Genomic DNA, 13,889 nt, shown 5'->3' with positions numbered 1-13,889 from the left:
GTATACTTTTCATCCTAAGCCTCAGTAGGGAGATAGCGGGGCCAGCTTAGTTGTTCATTCATCTATTAAGGCCTTTCATGAACTTTTGTTGTATTTGAAACAGCTCTCCTGAGGGTGTGTTATATCTTAATAAGTAATTATGTATCACTGTTAGAACTTTAAGAATTATGAACTCAAAATCAACATTTTACAATTCTGGAACCAAAATTTGTTTCAGAATTTATCTGTGTACTCCGTGATACTTACTTTTGGAATTGTATAATTAGATAGCATATTATATTCTATATAGTAATTTGGTAATTTGTATTGTACTGTACTGTATTATATTGTAACATGACAAGATACTCTTGATTCTGCCTGCCTGGGGCTTACAAATTGATTTGTGTTATATCTTGAGAAAAGTTATCATTGTCTTTTGTTTATTTTCTTTAGTTATCTTTTAAATATCTGTAACTTTTCTTTCTTAGGTGCGAGGATATAAAATCTTCCTTGGTTTGTTCCCGCATGAAGTAGCTGATGTGCAGCCTGTTATAGATATGTTTACACATCAGAATCCTAAAGACCATGAAGTGAGTGTGTTTATAATTGTCGAAACAATGTAAAATGATCAACAGTTTAGCAAGTGGCTACAAAGGAAATCTATGTTGAAAGATCCAAAATGCACCACCTGCTACAATAAATTCTATGATTTCCCCTCTCCTACTTGATGACTTACTCTGAAGTTTAGACTGTCTCTTAATTTTTAAATTACAGTTTATTTTTTCATGTTTTGTAGTCAGGGTTTTGTTAGATTAACAGTATCTTTAAGGTTTTTTTTTTATAGGCAGTTGGGGTTAAGTGACTTGCCCAGGGTCACACAGCTAGTAAGTGGCAAGTGTTTGGTCTGAGGCTGGATTTGAACTCAGGTCCTCCTGCCCTTAGGGCTGGTTATCTATCCACTGCGCCACCTAGCTGCCCCTTTAAGCTTTTTTTAGTCTCTTTAAAATGTTCTCTAGATTGTTCCTTTCTGTTCCTATTTTGAACTTTTTGTGAGTCATTTTTCCATATCTTTCTACACTGCGTACTTATGTTTTGGAAATTCTTGAAGGAAATAACCTTCTTTATGATTCTAAAACCTACTTTTTTACATTCTGGTCTAACTTCTTAATATAACAGACATACTTTTGGGAAGAAAAATGCTACCTTGTTATTGAATGGAATGACGCAGCACTTGAAATCTATGTTTGCAGATGTTACTTTTCTTATTTACCAAGATCTGTGTTTGTTTTTTATTGTCCCCCTCTATTCTGTATTTTTTCTTCTTGATTTTAGAAGTCCTGTTCTTGTTTCCCTTTGCTACTTTGATTTAAAAAAAAATTTATTTTTGTAGTGTTGTTCCTCAGTGAGCCTCATTTGGTAGACTTTTTTGCGATTTACCTTTTTACTATTAATTCAGATTAAAGGGTCAGGCTCCTTAAATGTTATAAGCTCCAGACAAGTAAAGGTTATCTTTTATCCTTTTATCCTGAGTTTTTTCCTTCCTGTCTATTTAGTTCTGCCAATTTAGGAATCTGGATCAGAAAGCGAGATCAGGACAGGGATAGCTGTGATTACTGATCCCTTCCTAGTTAGTATTTCCCCTCAGCCAGTGTGATTTTGTCCTTGGGATTTTGACATTAGCTGATACTATCATGTATCATACTTATTTTGAAGTTAACACCTATTTTTTTTTTAAACAAATGGTAGCAGATTATATTTGGCTCATATTTTTGGACTTTCTTTTTTTTTTTTTGGCTAGGCAATGGGGTTAAGTGACTTACCCAGGGTCACACAGCTAGTAAGTGTTATGTGTCTGAGGCTAGATTTGAACACAGGTCCTCCTGACTTCAGGGCCAGTGCTCTATCCACTGCGCCACCTAGCTGCCCATATTTCCTGCTTTTAAAGTTGAGTTCTGCTGGAATTCAGTCCCTCTTATGAGGGAGCCCAGGACCTGGTCACTGACTTTGTGTGCTGGGGCCTCATGGGCTCACATGGGCTGTAGGAGTCTGGCAGCTTACCTGGTAATTGGCTGGGTTCAGCCGCACTGGGGCTGTAGGAGTTGGGGTCGGGAATCTGGCACCTGGAGGATGCCTATTCACTGTTGCTTCTTTAAAGCACTTGAGTGTTTGGCTGCTACAGGATGTCTGCCAGCCTGGAGCTGTGCGCCCTGGAGTTGTGCCTCCTGGAGTTGTGCTGAAGCACTGGGAGATTTGGCTGCTCCAGAATGCTGGCATAGGTGGTGATTTTCCAAGCTGGTGTCTACTGGTTCCCCTGCCTGTGCTGAGGCACTCAGGGTGTCCTGCTGTTGGCGTTTGCCTGCTCCACCACCCTGGGGCTCCAGATCTCCCCCTGGTTTGCTGAGGTGGGGCTTGCCACTGGCTTGCTGGGTTGTTTCCTGTCCTGTTCTGCTCCTCCTCCCCCAGAGAGGGAGGGGCCTTTCCCATTAATCCTCCAAGTTTCCTGGGCTACAAGACTGCTGCACCCCTGTCTTTCTGCTGGCTCAGCTGTTCCAGGGTTTTTCTTGGCGTGACGTTTTCTGGCCTTTCAGAGGTTGCTAAGTGAGGGTGAGAGCAACTTATTTCTTCCTCTGCCATCTTGGCTCCTGGAACTATGGCTGTAACAGTCTCTTAATTGACTTTCCTGCTTGTAGTTTCTTCTCATTCCAATTCTTCTTCTACACAGCTTGTAAAATTTATGCTGCTAAGACACATAGGCATGATTATATCACTCTTCTTGAAACTCTTTAGTGGTTTCCTGTTGCTTGTAGGGCAGAATGCAGTTGTTTTAGCTCAGCATTTAAAGCCCTCCACATTCTGACACCAATTTACTTTAAAATGCAATGTTTTGATATGCTGAACTTGATTGATTTCAGCAAACAATTTTTATAAAGATGACCCCAGACTCAGTTCCACAGACTAGTGTCTCAAAGACTTTTTGTTAAAGTGGTTGAAGTGTTCGATTCTCGGGAGAAGCGGGCATACGTCTTTGGAAGGGGAGAATTGCGTGTGTAAAAGAAGCCAGAGGAAGCTTTATAGTCAGTAATCGCCTAACTTCTCCCTTCTAGATCAGGATTGATCTAATCCTTCTGGGTTACAATCTTCCTTATATGCCTCACCCCTAACATACATTATGTGCCTAGAATTGTGTTATCACTCCCCCCTCCCCCCACCCTGGCAGAGAAGTTAGCTTGTCTGTGCTGATTTCTTATCTACTTACATAGAAACTTAACTCTTTCATTTCTCACAATTTCTCCTTTTTTTTTTTTTTAAGTAAAGATTTGGTTTCCACACCTTCCCAATTTCCTTATCCTCTAATCTCCTTAATATGATCTTACATTCTTCATTACTGGGGAAAGTCCTATTGATACATAAGGTATCATCATCCTTATATTGCCAGAGCCTGCCCTCTGGACTCCCACTGTGGGTCCTACTGGGATAATCTTTAGTGAGGGATGTCTCTTTCAATTGTTGTACCAGTCCCCTAGTACATGGGACTATACAACATCCTACAGCAGTTAATATTCCTGAATGGATACAGCCATTCCTTTCCACTTGTCAAACCAGGATTCTAACTATCCCTTTAATCAGTTATCTATCCAAGAGTTCTCTGCCAACTCCTCAGCTAAAGTGGTTAAAACCTTGCAGTGCCTTAGTGATGATTCTTTCTGGGGCTGTACTGTTGGGCAACATTTCATCAAGGGCTTTTGGGGACTTAAAACAATACGGGAGAAGGAAGGGAAGAATTGACTGACACATTGACAAAGTAAAAAGGGGACAGTCCCCTTGTTAAGTACAGATGTAACAATAAATTGTCCATTTAAAGCTTCAGAAGTCTCTTCTCATACAGCTGTCCGACACTCTGGACATCATCTGGAGAAGTCCTCTGGTCCAAATGCTGTTCAAACAATGTCCAGCAGACTCTTTTCTTGTAGGGATCCTACTTCTTGTGTCCATTCTCCTACAAGATTGTTCTGAACACAATTTTTAAATTACCTTGCGAATAACCAGGGCAAATAATGAAAGTTAACTCAATCCCCACGTCTCCACTATTACAAGGTCAAAATTGGAACCTTGGCCAATTGTCATATTTTAAGAAACTCAAATTAGAAAAGTTAGAACCTAGCCTTACACTCTGCATTACTTTTAGTTTTATACCTTGCATTAATCCAGTATTCATTCTTATTCATATTCCTCCATCAGGGGGATGAGATTCTACTAAGGAATTAATAACAGACTCCAATACATAGTAGTTAATTTAAAACCAGTACATATCAAATACTAAAACAATCCCAACTTCTAGTCATGTACAAATAAATAATCCTTAATTAAAATGGATGCTTCTTTCAAGGCATTTACAATATGTCATAAGCTGTTCTTCTTTTAACATTAATTGTATCAAACTGAGACAACTTAACAACTTTAACATTAACCAAGTATTAACTAAGTAACAGAATAATATCTTAGTTCCACAGTCTCCTGGCCTAATTATCCTTATGCTACTATGAGAAATTAAAGGATCCTGACTTATACAGGAATATACTAGTAACATGTCAAGACTGAATACTTAATTCTGAAGTTCTAGGCCAAATAACTCAATCTTATACTTGCATCTTACTATAATAACTCAGGTGTTTCCACATCAATCTATTTTTTTAATAAATTCGATATTTATGCTTACAAAACTTATAGGAATTTGCCATGAAATAACAGGGACATAATTAAAGTAAGGGAACGATGCTTCCCTAGATTCATGTCAATTCCAGGCAGAAGTTTTATGTATATATAATGACCAACTGCTTTGAGCCAGGCTTAAAGTCTGCCAGGTGTCATAGTGGGGAACATGAGCCAGGAGAATCCTACCTCAGCCATGCAGAAAAGTCGTTCTCCTGACCTTCCCATGAGAACACCCTCTTGTAGCTCATAGGTGCAGCTTGCAAACCTCTTTGCAGATTGCTGACGTCATGGGTCAGTAGCTCAATCAGTTCCTTGTTAACCATGCCTGGTTAGTTAGAGTCAGAACAACAGTTCGTTAACAGTCCCCAAGATCTTGGATAGCACATTCTCCTCATCAGGGTTTCAGGTGTGACACGAGTTTCATGTTAACTAGGGATCATCTCCGAAGTGAGCTCTAAGTAGTTTGCATAACTTCCTACACATGTTCTGGTTCCTGATAACATCCTGAGTAAAATCAAATTTCCATTAAGATCATAAGTTGCTATGCTAAACAGATTTGCCTTTCTGTTTCTCAGGCTTATTTATCCTTCTCTAACCATTCTTAATCTGAAAGAAGGAGATGCTTTGTGAGCATTTCCTTATACAAAGACGAGTCGATAAAGAGGATTGCACATGACACCAAAAATTCGACCATATGTGCTCCCCCTTTCTCTTTTATAAATGCAATATAATTTACATGTACATATGTATGTGTGTACATATATAATAAATTTAATATGTTGTTTCAAAGTTTATGTTTCCTCATGAACTGCCTTCTGTTCTCTTCTGTGCCTTTTTTTATTGCTGTATTGATGCTTTTATTCTTTTTTTTTTGCATTAGTATTACTACACTCCTTCCCATTCTCATTTCTTCTCTTCGAGTCCCCTCAAAAGTCACTCTTTTGTAATCAGTAAATTTTAAGTAAAAATCCTTACATTGCCCATGCCTGAAAAAATTGTGTCTCATTCTGCATATTTTGGCCATCACCTCCTTTTCAAGAAACGTGAAACATTTTCTATCTATGGTTATCAGGAGTTTCAATTAGTCATTTGCATTGATCAGTATTCTTAACGTTTTTTTTTCTTTATAGCATTGTAGTCACTGTATACATACTTTCCTAGTTCTGCTCACTTCATTGTATCAGTTCATATCAGTCATTCTAGATTTCTTTGAGTCTGTTCCTTTTGTAGTTTCTTATAGTGCAGTAGTATTCTTTTACATTCATATAGCTGAACCCATAGTTCAGCTATTCCTAAATTGATGGGCACCTCTTTTAGTTCCTAGTTATTTGCTACAACAGAAAGTGCTGAAATCATGAATATTTTTGTGCAGCTGAATACTTTCCATCTTTCTTTGATCTCTTTGGGAGTTTATTCCTAGTAGTGATATTTCTAGGTCAAATGATTTGTATAGTTTAGTGATTTTTGGCATAGTTCCAAACTGTTTTCCAGAATTCATTGCTTCACTGATAATGCATTAATCTCTTTCAAAAATTATCATTTTCCTTTTTTTAATCATTGCCAATCTGCTAGTTGTTAGGTAGAAACTCAGTGTTATCATAATTTGCATTTTTCTGTTAATGATTTGGAGCAATTTTATAGTAATTTCCAATCTACTTTTTCAGAATTGTTTCATATTACTCCTATTCATGTACTCTATTTTATTTATCCCTGTAGCTGTATGGTAACCATACTAAGAATACTATGGTCTTGTTTTTATTCAATTACTTTTTAATTATTTTATACTTAAGTAAGTAGTCATATCTTTTATTTACTTCATTTTTATTCTGTCTTAGACTTGGGAAACCCGATATGTGCTTTTGCTGTGGCTTTCTGTAACCTGCCTGATTCCTTTTGATCTTTCACGTCTTGATGGAAATCTCACCTCTGAAGGTGGGGAGGTTCGTACATCCACGATGGACCGCATACTCCAAATAGCAGAAGTAAATATTTTCTCTTTAATAATCCTTGGTTCCTTTTTTTTTGATCTAAAGTATTTTAGCATGAAGTAAAAATGCATACTACATTCTTTTAACCTACATATAATTTCTTTATTTCCATACTTAAGCTATTGTTGTTCTCAGTACAGGGAAAACTTAATTGAGAGTGATTTTATTTGTGCAATTCTTGTAGGAGCTAAGTTGAGTTTACCTTTGTATTAATTTTTGAAGGCTCAAGATCTGAGCAATTAGCCAAGTAAATTAGTAGTGATAACTATTTCAGAGGGAATGTTTAAACTATTTAGATGGGTAATATGACATTATGGTTAAAGGGTTGGCCTTAGGGTCAAGAAGACCTGAATTTAAATTTAGCCATATGACTCTAAACTAGTCATTTAACCTCTTAGTTGCCCCAGACAACTCTAGAGAGAGAGTATTGCCTCATCTGTATGAGTTATAGACAATTCACATTTATAAAAGGAGTTTGGAACTGTACTTACGAATGTTCAGACCCTTCTTGCTCCTTAAAGATACTTAAGGAAATCATTTAAAAATTTTTTAAAAATTTTATTGACAAATTTGGTTTTAACACAATGCATACTTACTAATAAACACCCAAACAACACTTTCCTATAAGTAAAAGTGAAAAACATTTTTTGATGGGTAACGAGGAAACAGATGTATGTCCTTTAACTTTGACAACATGGTAACTAATGCTAACATTTGATTAGAGTTTTGTTGTTTCTTAAACTTTTTTCCTCAGTTTTGTTTATTTGCTTGGTTGTTGTGTGTACATTACTCTTTTTAGATCTGTTTTCTTCAGTTTCTATCAATTGATAAAAATTTTTTCCATGGCTTTATATGTTATTCCTTAATTGTGCAGTAATATTTAATTATATTCATACATGATGATTTCTTCTGTCATTTCCCAAACATTAGAACATTTTCTTTCTTTTCTTGTTATTAAAAAAATAATACTGCCCTCAATATTTCTGCATAAGAATTTTTTCTTGCTGCCAACACCCTCCTTGGATCCATTAGTGAAGTCTCTAGGTCAAAGGCTGTGAGTATTTTAGTAACATTTTACTAACTTTTGCTGTATAATTTCATATGCTCTTCAGAATGATTAAAGGAATTCAAAGCTTTACTATCCAGTGAATGTTTTCTTGTCTTCCTATAGCCCTGCCAAAAATGAGATTATACCTTTTCATGAAAGACCCCTCAAGTGCTTTAAAGTATAAATTACATACAAATAATTGACACAGAATGATAGAAGTAAACTGCTGTAACAGTAAAAAAATTGAAAACAGTTCTTAAAGGTCATTAAAGTGAATAAGGTAAAGAGACTGACTAATGATATGGAATCAGTAATGGTGAAGTAGATGGGACTTAAGACTCAGGAAGATCTGAGTTGGAATTCTGCATTAGCTACTTCGTAGTTGTGTGACGCTGTACAAGTCATTTAACCTTTTTCAGTCTCAGTTTCTAACTCTGTAATATGGAGAAATAGAACCTACCTTACTGAGTTATAAGGATCAAATGAGATTAAATATTCTACATAAATTGTAGCTATTTTTAGCTATTCTGTTATATAGAATACCTGTATTTGCCTATTTCTTAGTGATTAAAAGTAGAGGCTACCACAGGGTGGTAACTAGTTTCAGTCTTGCTATAATATTTGTTACAAATCAGAAGTTTGTGCATCTTTTGGAATTTGGAAGTCTACTTCTTAGCCCTTAGTTTTTTAGAAGGACTGGTAAGTACACTTTGACTCAAAGGTTTAAAGTCAAATTGTGTTTGATTGTTTTCCATTTATTATAAGTATTGTGTGGCTATTTCTGTCTTTGGCCCAAATGATTATCGACAAAAGATTTTTTTCATTTTCTAGTCCTACTTGATTGTCAGTGATAAGGCTCGAGATGCGGCTGCTGTCCTTATTTCCAAGTAAGTCAGTCTCACTATTGCCTGTATCCTCAGTTAGTTGATGTGTACACACACAATATATGTCAAGGATCTGTGATTTTTTTCTCTGTGGGAGCTTCCTCTATCAGAACTGATTGTATCCCATCTAGTCCTAGACAGTCCTATGAGACCTAGAGAAATTAAATTATTTATTGATGGACCATGTCAGAGGAAGGATTTGAACCTAGATTCAGTATTCTATCTGCTGTTCCGTGCTACATCATATATGTGCTATATCAAACAGAAAAGCCTCACTAATTTAAACCAGGTACCAGTGAGCCCTGAAGAACTCCTCTTTAGAGTAGTTTATTCATTAGAGGATTTGTTTATTTTTGGCATAGTGCTCTTAGTTGAAACTGTCAAATCAAATAAATATCTGACTTGGTCATCAGCATTCTTAAAAACAAGGGGGTTTTATGTGCTTATACCCCTCTAAAGCTCAACAGTACTATGTCTGAACTGGGCTGTGTCAGCTTTATAAATAAATTTACCTTTCCTTTAATAAGGAATGCATTTTACAAAAAACAAACAAAACCTCAAATGACAGTTTCAGTGTAGAAGAATGAGCCAGGGAATGGGATATATAGTGAAATACAGTAGTGCCACCTAGTGGGGAAAAACATGTAGCTATATACACTTCTTTTAAAAAATTTATAGCCAGACTTTCTTATTGGTGAAAAACTATTTCTGTAGTTTTGCAGTCATATGATGACACAAAAAAAGAAAACTCCCCCTGTGATTCTGTGTGCAACTAATTTGTGACTATTTAAAGTTTTAGAAAATTATTCTAAGCTTAGTAATTGTGAATAAAAACTAAAATTCACATGCACAGAAAAATCAACATGAAGATGTAAATGTTATTTATAGTTTGTTAAAAGTGCATATTAAAGTTAATATGGTAAAAGAAATGTTCTTTTTGCTCTTATGTCCCTTTCTGAACTTTTTTTCTTCTACTTTTTGTTGCTGTTATTCGTTATTTTTATGTAGTTGTTGATGGGGTATGTATATATTGCTAATTCAGACCTTTTTTTTTGTTTTATTTCATTTTAAAAAATTATTTTTTCTATTACATGTAAAAACAATTTTTAACATTTGCTTTTTGAAATTTTGAGTTTGAATACTCAGTTTTATTTTTTTTAAAAAAAGTTTTATTTTTTAAAATTACATGTAAAATAATCTTTAACTCCCATTTTTAAAAATTTAATTCAGATTTTTCTTGATCTGTGCATTGCATTAGTATCAGCCTGTTTCATAAATTATAGGATGACAGAATTTTAGAATTGGTATGGGTTTTTAAAAATAATCTAATCCAGGGCTCAACTTTCTGGGTACTAGGTTATGTAGGAGAGTAGAAATTTAATTTTCTAGCCTGGTATTTTTGTCATAATCTCCTGGAATTATAGAATTGAATAGAATATACCTTGTGACTATTTCATTTTTGACTTTTTATTTCTAGTACCTAGTACTGTGCCTGGTACAGAGCAGGCAATTAATAGATGTTTGTTGATTGATTAATCCTTTCATTTTTGTGCTTTACTATCAAGATACCTTGAAAAGAAGAAGGCCAAATCAGAGGATGGTACTATTTACTTTGGTTCACTTTGGGAACTTCTTCAACTTAGCTGCCAGCATACCTATCTTGGCTTTGACTGTGCTTTTGAACTAGCGTCAAACTTGAAGGATAGGAAGGACAGTTAGCCCAGTCATCATAACCTATGCTGGTTCCATATGTGACGTACCCTGGTTGGATGTCCTTAGCTCTTGATTTTGAGACTATCCACAGAAAGACCCTTTGAAAAAACTCTTTTGTTAATCTAATTTGATTAAAGATTGAGAATTAGTGCTCTACAACCTGGGTATGATTAGCTTTTTTCCCTTGTTACTCCCTTTCATTTTTTTCTTGAACTCTGAAAGGTGTTGGCTCCTAGATTTTAAAGCAAATTTGTCAAGTCCTAATTTAGCCCATCCTTGTTATGTTACATTTGACAAATTAAGTAAGCTTTTATGAATTATTTCCTATGTACTAGTCTGCTGGGCATGGAGGATATGAAGACAAGCAAAACAGTACTAGACTCCAGTGAGCTTACATTTTATGGTGGAGTTACACAACATGAAAAACCTGAAGCCCATTAAAGTCGCTGAAATTACACAATTAATTTTAGACAAAACCAGGTCCAGAATTCTGTCCAGATCTCTGATCTGATGCTTTTTTCGCTGTTTCAGACTTTCTTGTTCTCTGGAGTCTTGTTTGAGTTCCCAAATGATCATTATTGGCCCTAGAGGATCTGTATCCCAGCTCTGCTACATGCTAACTGCATAGTCTTGATCAAGTCATTTAACCTCTTTGGGTCTTAGTTTCCTCATCTGTAAAGTAAAATAATTTTGCTGGATAATCTTTCAGGTCCCTTCTAGAGTTTAATCTGTGGTCCTTAGAGTCATTTCTTTTTAATCTCTAGTATGAGGATTTAAAAAATTTCTTCCTGGCACTAGTAGGTATTGAACCCCATATCAACTATATTCAATATTTGGTGTCTTGTGATATTATATTGTTTCCAGGATCCCTTTGTTTTCTTAACATAAAAAAAAAAGATTTAGTGTTACTGACAGATTAATTTTACTAGTTCACAGTGATATTATTCCTTTGCTTAAGAACCTATAAATTGAAATTTAATACCTGTGATAAACTGACCACATGACTCTATTATGATGAGGTGGAGAAAGAACTGTGTATAGATTCCAGAAGATAAGGGTTTGAATTGCAGCTTTCCTATTTATAGTGTGACATGGGGCAAATCACTTAATATCACCAAGCGTCAGTTTCCTCATCTGTAAAATGGGATCTGAAGATCCCTTTTAGCTCTAAACCAATGAGGTTTGGATATAAGTATGTATACTGACCAATTAGAACAAAGATAAAGTCCATCAATCTATTAGTGAATGTGTATTAAGCTCTTAATTATGTGCTTTGCTAAGTGCTGGAGAGATAAAGATAGAAAGAAAGTTTCTTCTCTCAAGGAGCTTGCATTTTATCAGGGGAGAAATTGTATGAGTATATATAAATGTTTATGTGTGTGTGAATTTATATATACATATATATGCAAACTATGTACAAAATAAATATATGAAAAACAAGATAAATTTTTGTTTTTGGTTGGGGGGGGAGGCACCTAACATCTGGGCTATCATAAAAGACTTCATGTAGGAAAGTAAAAATATTTTAATATTGGGTATGTTGATTTCTTGCTGTGGGGTCACAGTGATTATATTTCAAATGTGTAGTTGACCACACCTTTCAGGTACATGCTTTGTATTCCTGGCATTTTCTAAGACTGTGGTATGATGCGTACCAAAAATGACTCATTTTTTAATTCTGAGAGGTCCATTATAGCAGTTCACAGTTTATATTTGAATCTTGGATTGAAAAAAAAAAGATGATATACGTAGAGTCCTGTGACCTTTAAACAAATGGATGTGAAGACTAAGGAAAATATATGTAGATCACAATTTAAAGCCTATAGAGACCTTAAAGGTCATCTGGTCCAACTCTGTCATTTTACTTGTAATGAAAATATGTCTCAGAGAATATTTGCCCCAAGTTAGAGTCAGAATTTGAACTTAGGTACTCTGACTCCAAATCCCATACTGTTTTTCTATTACAGCATACTATCTCATAAAAAAAATAATACTTATTATATTTATTTAATTCCAGAAATTGAAGTCTGCTCTGACTTGGTGCCTCTTACAATATGAAATTTGGGATCAAAACCTTTCTTAAGAATTTTAGTGGCTATGTGTTTGCCTAAGTTAATTTAATCAAGTGTCATAGACTGAGGGCTAGAAGGAACTTTAAAGGCATCTAGTCTAGCCTTGTCATTTTATAAATGAGAAAACTAAGGGCTGGGAGATCAAGTATCTTCTCCCAGGTAGTAAAGCTGGGATTTGAACCCAGGTCTTCTGCCTCCAAACTGAGATCTTTCAAAATTTTTGTAAGATTTGCCATTAGGGGTTGTAGGTAGTTTAGATATTAGTTAGAAAAAAATAGAAAACTGATTCTTCTAGTGACTGATAACTTGAAATGCTTGTATTCCTTTACAGGTTTATTACCCGTCCTGATGTCAGACAGAAAAAGATGGCAGACTTCTTGGATTGGACCCTTTCTACATTGTCAAAATCTTCCTTCCAGACTATGGAGGGGACTATCATGATGGATGGCATGTTGCAAGCCCTGGTAATTATCTTTTTCATCCTGTGAAAGTTTTACCAATTGTCTTTAATTATAAAACTATAGGGTTCTGTAAAACAAAGTTATATTGACCTCATTTATTTATATCGTTTGAGCTATAAGATATTCAAGTTATATGGACAGTCTGTCTAGATATACCATATATTGATCGCTATTTTAAAAATAATTGTTTAAAACAAGATTTAATATTAAAAGTCTGTCAATTGTGATTTTAGTTTGTCCTTGATTCAGATTATATTTTAGGTACTTACAATGCTGAGTTATTATTCTGGTTAACAGTTAATATTGTCCAGCTTTAGAAAATGTAGGAGATTGAGAGTATACTGCATCTGAACTGACCCTATCAAATAACTAAGATGTCAGCTTCTTGTTTTTCTTTAAATTTTAATTATTTCAGTTTTCTGATTGTTTTTAATTCTAGATAAATAGGAATTAGCTATATTAATCCTGAGATCCAGTGCATGCCTCATTGTAAAAATGCTTTGTTAATTTAATTAAAACAAGTTCTTTACAATTCTGTGAATGCTTTGTTAATTTAATTAAAACAAATTCTTTATAGCTCTTTGAGATAATGATTGTAATAGTCACTGCTTAAGGAAAACAACTTATGTTCTCTTCACATTGGAGGAGAGGAAGAGAAGAACCCTATTGAAGCTTGCTCTTTTCAGCTCTTTGGCTTATCATCAAAGTAATCGTTAGTTTTCAGTTTCATGTGATCTTTCATTTCAAAAGCATTTATTAAGCATCCATTGTATACCATGTACTGTACATGTACATCATTGCTCTCAAGGAGCTTATGCTCTACTAGGGTAAAACCACATATACACAGATAAGTAAATGCAAAAGGTGTATAAAGTAAATATAATGTAATATGGGGAGAGGAGAATGGTCACAACTAGGAAGTTGAGGGGAGGCATATTGTAGGAGTTGGCACTGTGAAAGGAGTCGCGGAGTCTAAGAGAAGGAGATGAAGGAGAATATTCTAGGCATGGGAGACAGCGTATTCAAAGGTG

General features: G+C 35.1%; 1 protein-coding gene across 1 annotated transcript in view; it reads left to right on the top strand.

Moving 5' to 3' along the window:
• Positions 1-13,889, top strand: part of TBCD (tubulin folding cofactor D) — a 445,631-nt gene that overhangs the window by 17,217 nt on the left and 414,525 nt on the right. Inside the window, exons 5-8 of the mRNA XM_027840857.1 lie at positions 468-569; positions 6,528-6,674; positions 8,560-8,615; positions 12,729-12,861. Coding sequence (XP_027696658.1) covers positions 468-569; positions 6,528-6,674; positions 8,560-8,615; positions 12,729-12,861 — 438 coding nt within the window. The remainder of the gene's footprint in view (positions 1-467; positions 570-6,527; positions 6,675-8,559; positions 8,616-12,728; positions 12,862-13,889) is intronic.

This window comes from Vombatus ursinus, unplaced genomic scaffold (genome assembly GCF_900497805.2).
Source record: "Vombatus ursinus unplaced genomic scaffold, bare-nosed wombat genome assembly UNPS02004704.1, whole genome shotgun sequence".
NCBI classification, from domain to species: Eukaryota; Metazoa; Chordata; class Mammalia; order Diprotodontia; family Vombatidae; genus Vombatus; species Vombatus ursinus.
This window is presented reverse-complemented; position numbering and strand designations above follow the sequence as displayed.